This window comes from Plodia interpunctella, chromosome 4, assembly GCF_027563975.2.
Source record: "Plodia interpunctella isolate USDA-ARS_2022_Savannah chromosome 4, ilPloInte3.2, whole genome shotgun sequence".
NCBI classification, from domain to species: Eukaryota; Metazoa; Arthropoda; class Insecta; order Lepidoptera; family Pyralidae; genus Plodia; species Plodia interpunctella.
In genome coordinates, this window is record NC_071297.1 from 10,455,891 (window position 1) to 10,474,557 (window position 18,667).

Genomic DNA, 18,667 nt, shown 5'->3' on the forward strand with positions numbered 1-18,667 from the left:
ACTTCCGAAAACAACTGATTTGACAACCGCGCAAATAAGGCTGAGATCGACAACTTCCCAAAATGTCAACTTCGGATAACGACAACTTTCGAAAACGACAACTTTTAGAATGGCAACTTTCGGATACGTCAACTACGCGATCTTCCTGAACGACAACACATATTCTCGACTCGAATTTTTGGCTGCTGACTGTACTTTAATTCGTTTTTGTCCTTTGTACCATTTCATTAGTATGTAACTGGCATAATTGGACATAAATTAAAGTATGTGTGAAGAAAGAAAGTCTTGTCAGCTTGACAAACTTAAAATAAGTGTTGATTTGGTTGATGAATCATCACAAAATGGGAAAGATTGTTTATTAAATAATGGATATAAATACAATTTTATGAAATTGAACAACAATAACATAACTTAATGGAGGTGTGCTAATAGGAATTTGTGTAGTGCAACTATAGTTGCACTTATATAAAAACTTGAGCTTTCGAAATGCTTAATCATTTGAATTTTCAAAAGTTTAAACGTTATTTTGAACAACGATGGTTAGAAAAAAATGACAAAATTTTAAGTGTTGCTTACTGCAAACACAGAACAAATAATCCTGTTGAAGTTTGGCATAGACGCTTAAATGCAATGGTACCACATAAGCCAAACATTTTATTGTCAAAAAATTGAAGAAAGAAGCTAAACATCATGACTTAAAAATTAAAAGAGTTATTTTAAAAAGTTTCAGAAGAACCGAAGAAATACTGACATAGTTTTTGATATAAAATACAAATTTTTATTACAGCAACTAGAAAACAATTATTTTAATAGCATACAAATGAAATCAAATAGCATAGAAATTGATATTTTCGGAAGTTGTCATTTTAGGAAATTGACGAGTTTAGAATAGACGCTCTCGGAAATTGTCACCCTGAGGGTAGGTACATGACAATACTATAATCTGGATTGATTAACATTTTTGTAGTAGTGTTTTTATTTTGCTACGTCTTATGGACTCAACTAGTAGCACCTAGGCGTTGAGGATACTAACACATCTTTGCTTCCTGTGTGCCGTTTTATTGAAATTCGGAAGGGCCCCGCGCGCGCGGCCTTTTTGGTCTTGCCCGCCTAGTCGTTAGTTTTCTTTGTCTTTGACTAAAGGCGTTTTTCATGTCAAACCTAATTGAGCTTTGTATTTTGTGAATAAAATCATGTGACTAGTCATTATTTTCGGCCTGTCCAATGCATAGATTTAATATGTCCTTTGTAAATACAGATGTCAGTGTTCAATTTATCTAAGGAATTATGATGGTGTGAGGAAATAAAACACATTATATTTCTAACTTACTTTTATTCTACAATCTATCTAGAAAATCAATTTGCATCAATATTTAGACTTTTCTGTTGGATCTGAGCTATCATTTTGTTCTCCCGAGCCTCCTTGCGGGCCTGCTTCTCCTGCTTCTTTTGTTCCTTCTCTCTCTTCGCTAGCATTTCTTGGAACCTCTCATCTCGTGGGTCTAACTTGAAACCAAAGTGTCTTCGTACTTCTTCCACAAGACGCTCCTTTTTGGCCTGTAATGAGGAATTTGATTTTATTTTTAATTTATTGTTAACTAATGGAATTCTGGCTGCACCCTCTTACTAGGAGCTTCTGGATTTTATTATACTATTATACACCTCAAATATATACCTCAAGTGTATATATTAAAAATTCTGCTGATGATGAGCAAATCTCTGTACAGAAGCAGAAGCAGCAACATAATTAGCTCACTTTAGAAGCTTTTGCCCAGCAGTGGGACATTGAGAAGAGTCATCATAATGTCATCATAATAAAACATTTAATCATACTTATTGTTGGAGAAAAAGAAAATAATGTATTTTTGCTTTTAAAAAAGGTATGGTAAATAAATACCTTTGCTGCTTGCACCTCAGCTGCCTTTTTGGCAATTCTATCCTGAAGCTCCTTCTTCCAAATGGCCAGTTTTTCAAACTTCACAGCTAATTCTTGCTCTCTTTTCTCTATGGCTAATTGTGCATCCCTCTTTTTCTTAGCAGCTGTCTCCATCATTTCTTTTATTGTAAAAGGATATGCCACCGCTTCATACTCCAGCTTTTCTTGTATGTCTTCTTTGCTAGGCCAGCATAAACCTGTAAGTAACATTTATTAGTGATTGTGTATCATGTATTGTGAGAATGTAGGTCTTAACATGTCCGAATATAAAGTAATTGTGTAATGTTAAGGTAATTATTAAGAAAAGAAAGAACAAGGTATGGAATATACTGCATTATATACCATACCAGTAATAGTGAAAACTACTATACATGAGTTAGATTGGTGTCCAGCTCTGTCCTGGGCCGTCCTTATCCAGTTGTTGCCAGCATGTTGACTGACTATACAATAGCTATCCTACTAATATTACAAATGCGAAATTTCTGAGGATGTTTGTTACTTTTGTCATGTAAAATGTAAAACAAACTAATAAACAAGTAAACTCTTTTAAAAATAGACTTGATAAGTGGATAGAAGTCAACAATGTGTCACTGTTGTATAAAATCTGAATCAATATAAAGTTATTAATTGATATCAGTGATGTGACTTTTTATAGGGAAATATCTAGAAACTTTCAACGCTGCTTGAATTGAGACCCATCAGCTGCTGAAGCTGCCTGTCTATATACTCAATAAATAAATAAAATAAAATCTACTGGATGTATTGTTATGAAATTTGGTCTACTGGTAGAATATAACCTGAAATAACACATAGGGTACTTTTTATACCGCACTTCCCACAGGAGCGAAGCCCCGAGGCGCAGCAGCTTATATATAGATTGTCTCTATTTATACTGGGGCACGAGTATGATTCTAACCTAGGACCTATCGATCATAGGGTGTCTTAATCACTGGTTCATCACCATTTCAAATATCTTACTTATTAATATGAATCGAAGTGATATATCTTACTAGGGTTAACTCCACTGGCGCTCCCGTATTTCCCATACATCTTTCTGTTGTATTTTACAGTCAAATGAGCTATACATTTTGGTGTCTCGTATGGCTTCCGTCCGTGAATGGTGTTGTAGTGGGCTTCTGAAAGCCGAGATTTATTGCGTTTCTTCTCAATCTCTGCTTCTCTCGCCAGGGCATCATCGGTGTCTATAAAAACTGGTTCGCTCTGTTCTGTAATTTCTGGTGCTGTGGTGGAGAACCGACATAAATTACTTATTAGGCTTGTTTTGAGGATTCTGGGCCGTAAGCACAAATTCATTTTATATTTGTTATATTTTTTTTATTTTTATAAAACAAAATAAAGATTTCTATCCTATTTGCAGGTTAGAAAATTTTAACTCACTGTCATATGATAAGTGACAGTGACAGGATTGATCGACGGCATAGAACTTCGAGGCTGTCAGTCGGCCAGCCGGTCGTAGTAAGACTGTACGTAACCAAACCATTTTGTAATGAAAAATATTGTCTCTGGTTTTAACATCTGGCACGTCACACACGTCATTAAAAAATCACAAACAGTCTTTAGTCTTTGGTTATATTAATCGACGTTTGTCTGTTTATTTCGTGCGTGATTGTTCGGGTATAAATTTCTTTAAAATGGATGACTTTGGTGATAACTTCGTTCAACCTGAAGTAGATCCTGCAGCAGAATTCTTAGCTCGCGAACAAAATACATTAGCAGGTCTCGAGGAAGAATTGGAAACTGGCGCTCCGCCACCCATTGTGTCATCAAGCAGTAATGGGTTGGTGGATGATTTTGTAGGTGTGTATAAACTAAATTTTTTTACTACCTTCTGTATTTTGCGGGTATTTAGAAAAATCATTAAATTTATCCTAAAAAAACTTTTATCCTTGACAGAAGTACCTAGTGCCGCATCATTTGAAGCGAATGGTCTACTTGAAGAAGAGCCTGCACCGTCGGTATTCAGGCAGGAGCGAGAAGAACCTGAGAAGATCAGAATATGGAGGGAGGAGCAGAAGAAACGGCTAGAAGAAAAAGGTCAGGTTTATTTCTTTAATATTTTATTCCACAAAAATGCAATTTGTAAAAGTACAAATAGGCAGACTTATTGTTATAAGCATTGTGTTTGTAATAGAACATAATATTGAAGTGCAGAAATAATTATTGCAGTAGCTTTTCCCCGCGGCTCTGTCTGCATTATTTCCCCCAGGAACTGTTATTTTTCTAGGATGAAATTTCAAGAAGATTAGTTAAGGTAATGTGTGAACAAGTAACAAAGAAATAAACTTACTATAAATTTTTTTATATTAGGATATGCTGTAAAACCAATATTTTATGGTTCTTTAGTAGAGCTGGTTTATCAGCATATATATATGGTTTATCTTTTATTGGTACTTATTGAGAGTTGATAACAATATATTAATATTGTTTTACTGTTACAGATGCTGAAGAAGAAAAGAAAAAGGAAGAAATGCTGAAAGTAGCCAAGAAAGAGTTGGAAGACTGGTACAAAACTCATGAGGAGCAAATAGCAAAGACCAAGGCGGCTAACAGGTAAACTTGTAAATGGAATCACTACTTTATGAAGTATCCTCTTAAGCATGATTTACATCAAACAAGCAAATGCTCATTTTGTCCCAACTCTGATGATCCATCAATGCCTGGCCACAATCGCCAGCATGATTGGACACTTGGACAACAGGGGATAGAATGAGAATCGCTAGTGTAAATGCACCTTTAGGTGAATTTTACATTTAGCCTGTATTAGAATGTTTGTGCTTTTTAATGACTATCAACTTCATTCTTTGCCATTTAGATCTTGTTTTAATGAATTAGTCGCTTGTAATCAAACTAATTCTGCTTTCTTTTCTTTTCAATCTCTCAGGGAGTCTGCGAAGTGAGTATTTTAGATATTAGTGTTTTTTACTAACAATTTAGCTGTCTGGTTCAGTAAAAACTAGGAAGGGAATTCTTTTGTATTAAACATTTTGAAGTGAGGTTCCATCTTCATTATTTTGGAGATTTTCATTTAACAAATGTGTTGTTCTTCTTTTGTTTTTATGTGTATTTTATCCTTCTTTTCATCATTGATTATAGGTAATTATGCATAGGTGTTTGAACTTAACAATATTGTATTATATTTATGTATTTGTAAAAATTATAACTGATTTTCATCTAAAGGTAATATTTTAAACTACGATTTTTTTTTTTTCAAAATATAAATATAGGTATTGGTCTGGTAGCACAAGTATAATGGTTTTGTTCTAATCCTGGATTACTAGAAACCAACAAGTCTTGTAACATTTTAAAATGAATAAACAATAGGGGTGTCAATAGGGAATCATCACAAGCTAACCCTTCATATATGTAACACTATCAAATAGGAACGCAGAAAGAGCGTTGGCCCGCGGCTCCGAGGGTAACGTCGAGGACGGGAATGAGTGGACCCGCGTGGCCGAGCTGTGCGACTTCGGGCCCCGGCGCGGCCGCGACGTGGCGCGGCTGCGCTCCATCGTGCTGCAACTCAAGCAGTCGGGGGTGCGACCCAAACACCCACCTCGCACAACTAAAGTGTATGTATTATATTTATAATATTGGCAACCACACACATAATATGGTCATCATACCATATTATGTGTGTGGTTGCCAATATTATAAATTTTAAATAAGCATTCTTATTTGGTTTAAGGAGGAAACACAAAATCTGTTAATAGTATTTTCTTTATTAATTCAGTAAAAAATATAAAATATTTTCTTATTACAGAGCATAAATGAAGACTTTGGGAGGCAGTCGTTCTCAGTCATTGGAACCAATGTCTGGAGATTAATCATAAATTATAATAATAAATATAAGCATGTATAAAAATAATCTTGTTCAGTGCTAATATACCATAGTGGAACGTACCAGCTACGCCTACGGAAATGTTTATTAAATTCATTATTTTGTATTTTGTTAATGTTAAATTATGCCTATTTTTAAGAATAGTTGGAGAACTTTTTATTTGAACATAGTATTATATTAAATGTCATTCCAAAATACATGTGTTATTTCTATCAAGTCCTATAATTGTAGATTTCTTGCTATATCAATGTTTTTCCTTTTGTATATCTTCTCTACAAGTTGCAATAATAAGTACACCAAACTTATAACTAACAACCACGGCCACACCCCACTTGTCAGGTAACTATGTAGCTGCTGTCCTAAAGGTTTATTCTTATTCCTAATTATCTTATTATACACTAACTCTGTTCTTCTAGTCACATCCATCCAACTGTACATATTTTTAACCATTCTGTTACATTCAAATGGACACAGCATTTTGCCCGCACTCAAATCTTGCATAGCATTTTCAAGACCTTCAACTAGACTACTGACATTTGGTTCTGTCAAGTAAATCATGTTATCAGGCAACACTTCAGGTATCCCACCAACTTTAGTAGACACAACTTTCAGGCCACAGGATGCGGCCTCCACTATAGCCATGCAGTAAGCCTCTGTCAATGAAGTGTTCAAAAAAATATCACCTTTCACCAGAACATTTCTCACTTCAGAATGTTTGAGACTCCCCAATAATGTCACACAGTGCTGGAAGCCCATTCTTTCTCTAACTTCCTGCAGAAGCCACATTTTCGGACCATCCCCTCCAATTATAAATCTTAACTTGGGATATCTGGGGCACATTTCAGCAATAATAGCAGCCATCAAATCCACACCTTTCCTATAAACTAATCTGGAGACAATGACTATAGTTATCACATTTGGATCTCTTTGGCTTGGATCTGGGGTAAAATTATATGCATCTACCGCATTGGGAATAACTGATACTTTGTGAGCTTTTACTTTGGCTCTCATCACTGTATTTTCTTTGCCCGTGTGAGAAACACATATACAATGGTCACACTCACACAGGCACATCTGTAAATACTTATTAGTTAATACTGCTGAGGTATCGGCAAAACCAAACAGGCTGTGGTCAGTGAAAACAGTTTTCAATCCCATCAGTTTGCCTATGATTGATACTTCATGGCCCATTACGCTGAATGCTGAGTGACCATGTATAATTTCTATACATTCTCGTATCAAGATGTATCGGACTAATGCTATGTGGGCAATCATAGTTGGCAGTACACACTGGGCGTACATTACCGTCACAGGTAAGTAGTAAACTTTGAGCCCTCCAGTAAGGTACCGTATGCCGACCCTCTCTCCATACGAATGTGTGATGACTATAACTTTGTGTCCACGTTTTATTAAACATTGTGACAGATTGTATATATGTTCTTCCACTCCACCGGTGTTAGGATAAAAAAAATCTGACGCCATGCAGATAACATGCCGCTTACGGGATTCCTAAAACAGAAAAAATACAATTATGTAGGTACATGGTCCTACTATTATTTACAAAGAAAATAACTTGATTTAACTGTTGACTTCTTACCGTTTGGGTATTCATTTACTTTTTAGGATTTAATAACAACTTTTTTTACTATGAGTCATGTAAATAATAAAAAAAATATCAATTATTATTCATCACATCAATAGATAGTAGTATCAAACTTCATCCCACAACCAGCCCGATGATAATGATGTTATGATAAGATAACAGTGTTGCCAGATCCGATTTTGAACACACGAAAGCTGTCACGGAAAAAAATGTTGAAGAAAAAGCCCTACCCATTTATAGGTTGCATAGCAAAGCTGTATTGCAGCATTTACCATTTACAGTGCAACATGGCATGTTGTATGCAGCAGCACTCAATGAGCAGCACAGTGAAAAATGAAAAATTAGAAAGTTTTTTTAAATGTCAATGTCATTTGAGGTTTATTCTTTTATAATAATTGTTGTATTTGTATTTAAGGTTATCTTATAAGTTATGTGGTTTTGAACAATATTTTTCTAAAAATTATTCCCTAAAGCTCTGCAAAAAATGATGGAATATGATAAAAAAATCTATAGAAAGAAAAAGAGATTTGCAGCCCGTTTAAAAAGTTCCAAACAGCTAATATGCACTGATGAACCTGGAACTGTAAGTTTTCGTTGTTATTTGATGTTTTGCTGCTATTTCTCATAATATCTACTCGATGTTCCGTCTTTTGCCTAATTATTATTTCATTTATATATATATATAGCTTATTAAGCCTTATTTAGCGTAACTTCGCCTGCGTCAATTTCTATCCTCTAACTAGGTATATTGTGGGAAACTTCTATGTCCGAACATTTCCTTGTTTCAGAATGTGGTACTGTGTAATGCTGGCCAAGCATCGGGTTTAGAAAAATCTATAATAGTCAGTCTTATTAAAAATTTATCAGGTGAAATGGCAGTTCCAAAGTTCATTGCTGAGAAGGGAGAATCCCATTCGTTTCTAGTTTTTAACAATATTGATGATGCTCAGCAGTTTTATAACTCATATGATGGCAAATTCAACATAGGGGACAGTGGCACTCCATTGTACATGAGTTTTGTAGAAACTGGTAAGTACAATGTATTTTAATCATTCTATATTGTATATAAGCAATTAAATAACTATCCATACAAATGGCCAGTGCCCCAACAGTTGAGGCATTAAAAATGACTATATACTTATCCAAATTTTATTTTATCAGAAAGTTTGATTTGATGCTAGTAAAAATTGTTTTTGTTAGCATATTACTAAAAAATCTCTTGATTTTCCAGTGCCAAATAATGAAATAACATGTGAGTATGAAAATCCCAAAGGTCTTTCAATACTAGAAGATTTTATAAGCACAGAAGAGGAGCAGAAATTTCTTCAGCTCTTTGATTGGGTAGACGATGGAGATTCCAGCAGTTTGAAGAATCGGCAGGTGAAGCATTATGGATATGAATTCAGATATGGAAGCAATGATGTAGATTTGAGCAATCCCCTTGACGAGAAGTTACCACAGGAGTGTTGCATGCTATTTGAGCGGCTAAGGGCTAAGGGTCGATTGGAAATTGAGGATCCTGATCAATTGACTGTCAACAAATATAAAACAGGGCAAGGTAATTATAGTCCAGGGCTCTCTTACTGTTCTTCTTCGCTTTGCACTCTTTAAAAACTGTGAAAAAATGCCCCTAAAGGTCAAATTTCTGAATAAATACTCAACTTTTTAATAATTGTTACAGGTATTCCATCACATGTAGACCGGCACAGTCCTTTCGGACAGACCATACTATCCCTGTCACTCGGGTCTGATGTAGTTATGGACTGGAAACACCACTCAGGGAAGCATGTACCGATTGTTGTGAAAAGGAGGTCTATGATTGTTATGAAGGGTGAGGCCAGGTAATATATTATTAGTTATGAACACAAATACAAATTTTTCCACTTTTAATATTTATTTGTAACCTGGCACAGATTCACGCAGGGTATGAATAAACCTTCAGGAATAAATTGGCTAAATAAGAGTGAAAACTGCGTCAAAATCCTTATAGTTAGTATCCATACTAATAATTATAAATGTGAAAGTGTGTTTGTCCATCTTTTATCAAAATGGAGTAACAGATTGAGGTGATTTTTGGTATGGAAATAGTTGGAGTACTGGAGACAGTCATACGCAACTATTGCCGCGGGCGGAACCGCGGTCAACAGCTTGTAGATTTATGTATTTACAAAATTTGAACTATGAATCGAGTAGTAATATAAATTTGAGTTATCAGATTACATTGAAATAAAAATTAAAAATTGTTTTTTATCTTTTTTTTTGTCGAGGCTTCAGTTGCTTGGTGCTACTATGCCAGCCTCATGGGTAAATTCCGTTTTATGGTATTATGTCTGCCTTTACATCATCACCCCTCTCCAGAATGTATAAATACATCTGGCCTCCCGAGACAATTGTTTGGTTTGTTCAACGTAATGTTGATCTCACCATTTCCCATTTAAAAATGTGCACATCTATTTTAGATATGACTGGCAACATGGCATACAACCAAGAACACAGGATCCTATGATTGAAACTCGCATAATACATAATCAAGATAGCAATAGAACAGTCAAAATAATAACAAATGACACAGTGGTGCGAGGAACCAGAATTTCCCTGACTTTTCGGTGGACAAGATCCGGTCCGTGTGAATGTGCCTTTAGGACTTTGTGTGATAGTGAGAAAGTGCCTTCGGATGAGATTGAGAACCATTTAGCATCTAATTTAGAAGAACTCCACGTACACCAGGTATTTACCTGGTTATCTCAAATTTTCGTTAAAATAAACCTTTATCTAGGCATATAAAAATAGAAGATATTGATACAGATACAGCATCAAGTTTTTATCCCTTATGCCTAGAAATGTGAAACTCGAAGGCCGCATTAGCTGTGTGGCAAGCTTTGCTGATATTGAGACTAAATATATTTATACATTGCTGGCCTATCACCGTTGACAAGAATATTCAGATTATAGCCTTTTCCCTTGATTGCCTTTTACAAACTGCAAGGGAGCTGCAAGCAGCTGGCATATTCGATTCGTTTGCATGTGATGATAGCATATGGAAATAGTTGGAGTACTGGAGACAGTCATACGCAACTATTGCCGCGGGCGGAACCGCGGTCAACAGCTTGTAGATTTATGTATTTACAAAATTTGAACTATGAACCTAGCTATGTTTCACCAATTTGTGATAAAATTGTGAAACACAATTTTAAATCTATGTGTTTAATCCGTACCCTATAATAGGCTATCAGATACTTTATCAGCAAGGGTGCAATAGGCCCATAGGCTGGCATTAGTGTCTGCTTAATTACGAGATAAACTTTACGTTGCAATTGATACTTTATTAGCAAGCAGTGAAACAGACCCTAAATATTATAGGTGTATGAACAAATAGCGGGTCACTTCAGCACAACTCGCCACACACCCTGGCCGCGCGTCCTGCAGTTCATGCAGGACGTGGCTGCGGGAGCGGTGGTGCTGGACCTCGGCGCCGGGAACGGGAAGAATATCCTGCACAGGGGCGATATACTGCAGGTATTGCTACGACATTTTTAACTTTCATGTGGTAGCGACCATTATCGGTCGAAACCTTTTCTAATGCCGGCTCCACACTGTCGTCGAAGAGATTAAATTTTGGCGGTTCCGGTATACATTACTGGTTTTTCATTGCGGTAAATAAAAACACTCATACTAACTACGCAATGTTCACGCATACGGCGATAGTGTCGGGGTGGCATAAATATATTTCTATATGGTATCTTACTGGTACTCTATCATTTTGGGATAATTTTTTTTATTATTTACCAGCCTGTTGTGTCCCACCACTGGGCAAAGGCGTCATCTTCCCTCTTCCTAAAATCTCTATTGGCTGCAGTATGCTGCCAACCACTCAGGAAATAGTCATAAAGAATATTAAATTTTCCATTTTACTCGTTTTTCATAGTCATATAAATAAATAAAATATAAATATATTAGGACAAATCACACAGATTGCGCTAGCCCCAAAGTAAGTTCGAGACTTGTGTTATGGGATACTAACTCAACGATACTATATTTTATAACAAATACATATATAGATAAACATCCAAGACCCGGGACAGTCAGAAAAAGATCATTTTCCATCATGACCCGACCGGGGATCGAACCCGGGACCTCTCGGTTCAGTGGCAAGAACTTTACCACTGCGCCACCGAGCTCGTCAAATGTTTTGAGACTTGACTATTTTCCAACTCGAACATTTTGAGATGTAGATATTTTGCAACTTGCGAGGTTTCGAGACTCGGGTCTTATGAAATTTGAACATTTTACAACCATATGTTATTTTGCATCTTGACGTTTGAAACCATTTTAATAGTTGTAGAATCCTTTTGAAAAACTGTAGCATTGAGATACTGATTTAGTAACACTTATGAGGTACTGATTTAGTAACACTTATCAATACATGTATAAATAACACAATATTACCGAAAAATCACGGTAATTGTCCTTTTTCTGTTCGCGATGGGTTGTTTCCGAGCATTCTTCTTTTAGAGCAATTTATCTTTTAATTAAATATTGTTTCCCAGATAGCAGGGGAGCGAAGCAGCGGTCTGCTATCAGAGTGTCAGCAACACACAGCTGACATCGGGACAGCGCAGTGTGTCAGACTGGACCTGCTGAGTGTCCCGCTGCGGGACGGGTGTGCTGACGCGGTACTGTGCATCGCTGTCATACACCACTTCAGCAGTAGAGTTAGTTTCCACTTTGTAATTCAATTTTTTCGTTGTTTTTTTGTATGAAAACACATTCGTTATTCTCGTAGACAAAGACTTCGCCATATTTCGTTTCGCTCATACAGGAAAGCAATGCGTATTAAAAATACCTACGTGAGAAGAAACGGGAAATAGGTAGCGCTAATATATTTTATCCCTTTCTTTTGTGTATTGTATAAATTGGGCGGGGAAGCTGCTGTATTAAAATGTTTTATTTCATTTGGATACGCTAGTACATCGTCTTTCGTTTTCTTGTCCATTGATAATGAAGCTATCGATTTATCAGCACAACACTACTTTATACTATGTTCGAGCTCTAACATTCTACTTGAGGCAAAAATACATTTTTTTTATGTATGTATATATGTATGAACCGTTGGTTCGATTTTGATGAAAATTAAAAGGTGTGTAGGATATGCCAATATAATTTTTAAGTTCGTGGGGGCTTCAGAATCGGTTCAGGTGTTTTTGAAATATTCACAATTTTGTAAAAAAATATTGGTCTAAGTTCGCGGCGAACAACTAGTTTTATACATTAACGGGGCGAAGAAATAAAACAGAGGGTTTGTTATGTTGTATATAACATAGGTAAATGACATATCGAGCGCGGTGACGATCTCCTATTTATCTATGTACGGTGTAAGTATGTGTGTACATCTGTTCCGTCCAAACTTCTAAACTACTTCGCTGGACAAATGAAGTATCAGTTCGTTTATGTATACGTAACGCAGTTATTGACTGTACTCTTCCTTCATTAGGCGCGCAGATTGCAAGCAATATCGACGATATCTCGGTTGCTGCGCAGCGGCGGCCGCGCCTTGATAACAGTATGGGCCAAAGACCAGACCAAGTCTAACTACCTGTTGAAATCTAAACAAAACAAGCCAAAAAATGAGAATCATGTCACAATCGGTGGTCTAAACCTGCCCGTCCACGAAAACAGGACGCCATTCCAACATAATGATCTATTAGTCCCTTGGAAATTGAGAAATGTCAAACAAAATAAACTGGCTGATAAACCTGAAGACACTTTATTAAGATACTACCACGTTTTTGAAGACCAAGAATTAGCAGAACTTTGCCGGGAATGTGATGACTTGGAGCTCGAAACTAGCTTCTATGATGAGGGCAATTGGTGCGTTATATGTAAGAAAATATAGACTTCTTAACATAACAGAGTTGTACTTTATTTTTTAATTTTAAAATACAATTGTTCTACAAAATAAAAAAAAGACTATAAAATCACAAAACAATATAATCAACAAATATTTTGATTGACGCATTTAATTTTTGTACTGTAGATTCTGCTATTTCGGTCACTTTGACAGGTATTTTGCATTGTTGCAAAGTGAACTTTATTACATTAGCAATACGGCGCTCAATACTATTTATTTTGGTAACAGTATGTGTACATTTTTTGAACTTAATTTTTCAGCTTTCAAAACACATGGAACTAATACAACAATTTAAAAATTAAATTCCACAATATTTTTCCTAAAATTGACTTTGGTACATTCATTAATATAAATTGGCTGTGAAAATATATTTTTCTCAGTTCGTCAAAAATATATGTATTTTAGTATGTCTATTTTCATTGCGCAAGAGAGTATCTGTAATGTCTTGGCTATCTACATATTGAATGCAATTATCTAAATGCCTGCATAGATGCTGGATATCACACCAGACGAACTGGTCAAAAAGGTAACTAATAAATGAGTATAGCTTGGCAAAAAGGTAATTTAATTCACACATTCGTGTGCCACTTACAATCGACGTTTTCAAATCACATCTCAGTCAAATTACAGGACAATTCGACAACATCCGACTAACATTACTGATTGCCACGCTGTACCTCTTCAAATCACTTCCAAGGATCAATCTTCTTACATCTAAGCCTTCATCAAAGCCAGTTGTATCAACGGAATAACAGATATAGTGGAGAGGTCTGCCAGCACCGCGTCCACGTTCTGTAGCGTGTTGACTTGGAAGATGTTTTCCTTCCTGAAGCTGATGATGGCGAGGGCCAGTAGAGGCAGGATCTCGAGGCAGTCGTAGCCGAGGATGGCGTCCCACAGGAGAAGCAGCTGATCGGGCGGCAGGTGTCCGCTGAACGCACGCATCAACCATTTGAATACCACTCGGACACTGAGTTAAAAAAAATTGGAATGTCTATTCTGTTATTATGTCTATGTTATTTACATTGTCAACGATTATTAGAATTTTTGCGGTTTAGCTTACAGTCTATCTATAAAGAGTAGAAAATAAATTGCTACACTGGTTTATCAACAAATCTTGACTAATATATTTGGTTCTGTAATGACAAAAAAAAAATAGTTCGGCTGAAATTATTATACATTTTATAGACAGACTGTTTAATAATACTTTTAAAAGTCATTTTTTTAATATAATTATTTTATCAAATGTGTCAGACAGCAGCGACTCTGTCAGCTACCAAGAAACATAAAACACGTCACTGCGTCCACACACTTTTTTTTTACACGATGCGTACACGATATGGGAAAAAGAGACAGCATGTGAACGTTAGTAACGTAACGTGCGCTTGTTGTGGTTCGTTCATGTTTCGTGGTAGGCCTTCAGATATACTTGAAAATTTGTAGAGTTACTTACGGGTTAATATTGATATTTCTAAAATGAATCCACAGCAGCGGTTCATTTGCTTCTAATAGCCTCTCGTATAACAGACATAGCGATACAATACCCTGAAAATTATTCAAGATAGTTATGGCCTGTTTCACCACTTGCTGATAAAATATCATATTGTTATCTGACAGATAAACTAACTGCTAGATAAATCTGCCTGAAGTTAAGTGAAACACATTTTTACACTATCTGTTTTATGTATTTCTATGTTACATACAGGCTATCTGGTACTTTATCAGCGAGCTGTGAAACAGGCCGTTAGGCTGGCACGACTACGAGATAACTTTACGATGCAAATTGATAAACAGTTTCAAGCGGTCAATTTATTGAGTTACCTGTGGATGCGTTGATATGTAATGCAGTCGATGCCAATATCTAACGTAAAATGCCCGGAAAGTGTAGTAAAGTTGTACGGGGTCATCGTACAAGTAACAAAATGGCGTCGCTGGAAACGAAAGTTTCGAATAAGCGAAGTACAACCAACGTTAAGCATTTTATATACTCGCGCCCCTTTATTCATTTAAACATTGAAACATAGGTACTTTAAGTTAAAATATGTTTTGTCACTATCACACTTAACATTTATTACTTCAAGAGTTCTGACCGCCCTAAGCGTCCCAAACATTTTATGTTCGCAGATTATTTATTTAGTTAGTAGCTTTTGTTTTAGTGGTTTGTCTAGTTGAAATATTTAGTATTTAGGTACAATGACCAATGCTAGATCAATAGTGCATGGGAATTTCAGAGCCTCCTGATACTCGCAGCCTAATTAACCTAAAGGAAACTTGGGTGTTCTTTATTACAGCCTCATAGAGGTCGAACGTGACTGTACATCGATGTGGACGCCATAATTTCTTCTATACGAACGGTCAACAACATTCAAATTAGTCGCTATTACCGCTACATAGAGATCCATACAGTGTATTGACGTGCAGTGAGATCTCCGTACTGCATTACAGCGTAAAGTGTACACAGAGTGGGCGAACGGCGAGGCGCTGCTAGTCACAGTATAATAGAGTATTACGCTACGGTCAATGCTCCTGTGGTGTTATTATAATTAACAATTTCGATATAGTTTTCAATCTATACGTTTCCCTTACCATACATCGTGAAGCCATGAAAAGGTATTATTCCACTGGGCGGGAATACAGTAATGCTGTCCACCGAGGTTTGCTTGCCTTTTATGGTCACGTTCAGGGGGTTACCGATACTGCCCTTCAGCTGTTGCATCACTTCGCAGTCCCGGGAGAAACATAACATTACCTGCAATATTCATCAGGTGTTTAAATGCATTTGTTATACATGTTACACATGCTTTTTAACTTATATTTTAAAATAATAATGAGATGAAAAAAATCTGGAATTGAGTGGGAATTGAACGTAGTACCTACTTACGTCGGCGTAAGACGTATTAATTCAGCCGAATTGGCATGGTCTTGCGATAGCTCAGTGGTCAAGAGCACTGTCCCGGATAGACAGGGGCGCGGCTATTCAATTCCCGCTTGATTCCAGAATTTTTCATCACATTATTATTTTCATTAGGTATATTGTTTTTTTAATACTTCAATAAGTGTTTCAAAACTCGTGACGTAACATAAAGTAGGGTAAAGACGGCAAAATGACATGGCCCCCTAGCCAGAGGGAGCCCTGCCGGGCCACATTTTTAATTAATTCATCAAGCAAATCATGATTTTTTTTTGTCATCAGGCTCAACAAAAACATTCTGCATTAAATGACTTTCGACATGGACACCATGTACTTGTACAATCGATTAAATTATCGTCATCAATTAAGATACTTTTATAGAAAACTATCTTCGGAGCTGAAAAGTGGTGTGTAGGGAGTAAATTCCTCAAGTAGGTAATTAAGAGACTGGGAAAACTTAATTTCGCGAGCAAAAGCTTTCAAGCTTTTATGCGGATTGCATAATTTAGAAATAGCACCTATTTTATATTAGGAAACTTACTTGGTATAGCAAATCTTCAAAAACGAAATACTGGTCGTCGTTGGAAGCTGTGAGCTGCACGTCTTTGAATATCAGTTTGTCGATCATGAGGTCCACCTCTAGGACGCTCTTCTTTAGCTGGTTGAAATATGAGGTGTGCTGAAATCAAGGACCCACCCATGAGCACCATGAAGTTATAGATAATCTGAAGCCCATACTCCCAAGGACTTTTTGCAAGTTTGCAAACACGAGCACCAGTGTACGTACATGCGGTTTGATGTCAGCGCCCAGCACTTGCGACCAGAGCTTGGCGCGCAGACACTGCGGGCTGCCCTTCTTCAGGTACTCCTGGATGACGGGCGCGTAGCCCAGCGCCGCCACGCGCTCGCCCAGCCCCACGCGCTCCGCCTCCAGCGTCGGGAACCCCGCCACCATGCTGGCCGCGCTGGGGTTCACGCCCAGCAGCGCCTCGCCGTTCGCCCACTCGGTGTACACTTTACGCTGTAATGCAATACGGAGATCTCACTGCACGTCAAGACACTATGAATCTCTATGTAGCGGTAATAGCGACTAATTTGAATGTTGTTGACCGTTCGTATAGAAAAAATTATGGCGTCCACATCGATGTACAGTCACGTTTGACCTCTATGAGGTTGTAATAAAGAACACCCAAGTTTCCTTTATTCTGTTGCGTGAAAATATGGTCCTTCGATCCGGATAATGACTCGGTAAGTACTTACCAATTGATCCAGAGTTTTAACTTGTATCGGCAAATGAGCAAACTCCCATTTGGGTTCATCACTGAAATAACAAAAAAAAAACAAATATTTAGAAAACGCGTTTTATTTTATTTATAACCTCTTCATATTGAATACTCACTCTCTTGTAAATGGCACATAGCCAGATAAAGTGAGCAAAACTTCTAAAAAATCCTTAGGAGCATATACAGGTCTGTATTTTGATAAATCTGTAATAAAAAATAATAATCTAGCATCATATCATAAATTAAAGGACAAAGAGCTATTTCAGGTAAGTCGGAGGGTACCTAAGCCATAAGTACTGAGTTCGTTCCATTTGTCGGCAAGTTCTTCTTGTTCTGGTTGAAATCTTATTTTTGCTAAAGATGTTTCTAAATCGGAACACATAGAATTTAGCGATTTGTGTATCCTTTTCTCCCACTGTGCACTAGCTTTCGTCAGAGATGTAAGTGGATCTAATTTCTGAAAAATGCAATATTTTTTCTTCATACAAAATTTCACTTTAAAATCAGAATCCACTCTAGTTTAAGTAGCGTAACCTTACATTTTGTTTAGTTTGTGTCCGTACCCAATGGAATACAGTATTTCTAAGTTTTGTGTCTAAGCCTTTTTCTTTCATTGCTTGTTGTAACGACTGTTTGAAATCTTCTTTTTTAACATTCGGCGATGAAACTAATTTCTGTTACAGAAACATTCTCATTTAATAGGTAGGTAATGAAAATTCATTTCATATCAATAAATAATTATTATCAAAACGAGTAATACTTGCCTGAACGTCACTATAAAACGATTTGTAAATTGATAAATTCTTTATTTCTTCGGCTAATTTCAAAGCGGTTTGATGAATTGCGTCTTCTTTTATGTTATCCATATCGATTAGTTAACAAAAATATAATATAATTTGGTATAATAAAGAAACAGGCGAGACTATGTTTACTTTTTTTTGAGAAATCATAATTACTTCACTCAAAATTCAAGATGCGGTTGCTAAGTTACTACTAAATAAATCTGTTCAGTAATGCTCTTTAATCACATAGTTACTTACGAATAACAATAAAAATAAAAGAATAACACTAAAATGCTTATATGAAAAGAAAATGCGATAAATTTAAATGTTTTGTCTGATTACTTATTTGTCACTTAAAAGAAGATGTATAGAGGTAATTATCAAT

At 36.4% G+C, this 18,667-nt stretch overlaps 5 protein-coding genes across 6 annotated transcripts; 2 read left to right on the forward strand and 3 right to left on the reverse strand.

Moving 5' to 3' along the window:
• Positions 1 to 1,313: 1,313 nt before the first annotated feature.
• On the reverse strand, positions 1,314 to 3,356 carry CRIF (CR6-interacting factor). The gene is made up of 3 exons (XM_053744544.2): positions 2,947 to 3,356; positions 1,898 to 2,133; positions 1,314 to 1,557 (listed from the first exon to the last, which is right to left on the reverse strand). The coding sequence occupies exons 1-3, from the start codon at positions 3,248 to 3,250 to the stop codon at positions 1,357 to 1,359; spliced, it is 741 nt and encodes a 246-aa protein (XP_053600519.1). The 5' UTR covers positions 3,251 to 3,356; the 3' UTR covers positions 1,314 to 1,356.
• A 139-nt stretch (positions 3,357 to 3,495) lies between these two features.
• On the forward strand, positions 3,496 to 5,992 carry Clc (Clathrin light chain). Of its 2 annotated transcripts, XM_053744545.2 has the most exons (6): positions 3,496 to 3,754; positions 3,851 to 3,991; positions 4,396 to 4,507; positions 4,839 to 4,850; positions 5,338 to 5,526; positions 5,718 to 5,992. In XM_053744545.2, the coding sequence occupies exons 1-6, from the start codon at positions 3,589 to 3,591 to the stop codon at positions 5,722 to 5,724; spliced, it is 627 nt and encodes a 208-aa protein (XP_053600520.1). In that variant the 5' UTR covers positions 3,496 to 3,588; the 3' UTR covers positions 5,725 to 5,992. The 2 variants fall into 2 exon arrangements, with proteins under 2 accessions (XP_053600520.1, XP_053600521.1); XM_053744546.2 differs by lacking the exon at positions 4,839 to 4,850 and having other exon boundaries at positions 3,497 to 3,754.
• On the reverse strand, positions 5,657 to 7,546 carry PIG-A (Phosphatidylinositol glycan anchor biosynthesis class A). Its single transcript, XM_053744543.1, has 2 exons — positions 7,393 to 7,546; positions 5,657 to 7,304 (listed from the first exon to the last, which is right to left on the reverse strand). Exons 1-2 carry the CDS (start codon positions 7,405 to 7,407, stop codon positions 6,015 to 6,017), a joined length of 1,305 nt encoding a protein of 434 aa, XP_053600518.1. The 5' UTR covers positions 7,408 to 7,546; the 3' UTR covers positions 5,657 to 6,014.
• A 160-nt stretch (positions 7,547 to 7,706) lies between these two features.
• LOC128669613 (uncharacterized protein) lies at positions 7,707 to 13,305 on the forward strand. The gene is made up of 8 exons (XM_053744540.2): positions 7,707 to 7,981; positions 8,187 to 8,427; positions 8,630 to 8,956; positions 9,080 to 9,239; positions 9,858 to 10,125; positions 10,759 to 10,914; positions 11,946 to 12,110; positions 12,890 to 13,305. The coding sequence occupies exons 1-8, from the start codon at positions 7,883 to 7,885 to the stop codon at positions 13,289 to 13,291; spliced, it is 1,818 nt and encodes a 605-aa protein (XP_053600515.1). The 5' UTR covers positions 7,707 to 7,882; the 3' UTR covers positions 13,292 to 13,305.
• Positions 13,306 to 13,370: 65 nt separating this feature from the next.
• Positions 13,371 to 18,483, reverse strand: LOC128669614 (uncharacterized protein). Its single transcript, XM_053744541.2, has 11 exons — positions 18,265 to 18,483; positions 18,040 to 18,174; positions 17,783 to 17,957; positions 17,617 to 17,704; positions 17,478 to 17,538; positions 17,005 to 17,238; positions 16,759 to 16,896; positions 15,893 to 16,055; positions 15,128 to 15,237; positions 14,760 to 14,851; positions 13,371 to 14,276 (listed from the first exon to the last, which is right to left on the reverse strand). The coding sequence occupies exons 1-11, from the start codon at positions 18,364 to 18,366 to the stop codon at positions 14,021 to 14,023; spliced, it is 1,554 nt and encodes a 517-aa protein (XP_053600516.1). The 5' UTR covers positions 18,367 to 18,483; the 3' UTR covers positions 13,371 to 14,020.
• Between the last annotated feature and the right edge of the window lie 184 nt (positions 18,484 to 18,667).

Excerpts from the sequence above, each read along its gene's own strand:
- CRIF (XM_053744544.2), bottom strand. The coding sequence starts at position 3,250 with ATGAATTTGTGCTTACGGCCCAGAATCCTCAAAACAAGCCTAATAAGT. Across the intron at positions 2,134-2,946 it reads CGCCAGTGGAGTTAACCCTA|GTTTATGCTGGCCTAGCAAA; the intron begins GTAAGATATATC and ends TGTTACTTACAG. Across the intron at positions 1,558-1,897 it reads CTGAGGTGCAAGCAGCAAAG|GCCAAAAAGGAGCGTCTTGT; the intron begins GTATTTATTTAC and ends TCCTCATTACAG.
- Clc (XM_053744545.2), top strand. The coding sequence starts at position 3,589 with ATGGATGACTTTGGTGATAACTTCGTTCAACCTGAAGTAGATCCTGCA. Across the intron at positions 3,755-3,850 it reads GTTGGTGGATGATTTTGTAG|AAGTACCTAGTGCCGCATCA; the intron begins GTGTGTATAAAC and ends TATCCTTGACAG. Across the intron at positions 3,992-4,395 it reads GAAACGGCTAGAAGAAAAAG|ATGCTGAAGAAGAAAAGAAA; the intron begins GTCAGGTTTATT and ends TTACTGTTACAG.
- LOC128669613 (XM_053744540.2), top strand. The coding sequence starts at position 7,883 with ATGATGGAATATGATAAAAAAATCTATAGAAAGAAAAAGAGATTTGCA. Across the intron at positions 7,982-8,186 it reads GCACTGATGAACCTGGAACT|AATGTGGTACTGTGTAATGC; the intron begins GTAAGTTTTCGT and ends TCCTTGTTTCAG. Across the intron at positions 9,240-9,857 it reads GTTATGAAGGGTGAGGCCAG|ATATGACTGGCAACATGGCA; the intron begins GTAATATATTAT and ends CATCTATTTTAG.
- LOC128669614 (XM_053744541.2), bottom strand. The coding sequence starts at position 18,366 with ATGGATAACATAAAAGAAGACGCAATTCATCAAACCGCTTTGAAATTA. Across the intron at positions 17,539-17,616 it reads TATGTGCCATTTACAAGAGA|TGATGAACCCAAATGGGAGT; the intron begins GTGAGTATTCAA and ends TTGTTATTTCAG. Across the intron at positions 16,056-16,758 it reads TTGAAGATTTGCTATACCAA|GTAATGTTATGTTTCTCCCG; the intron begins GTAAGTTTCCTA and ends TGAATATTGCAG.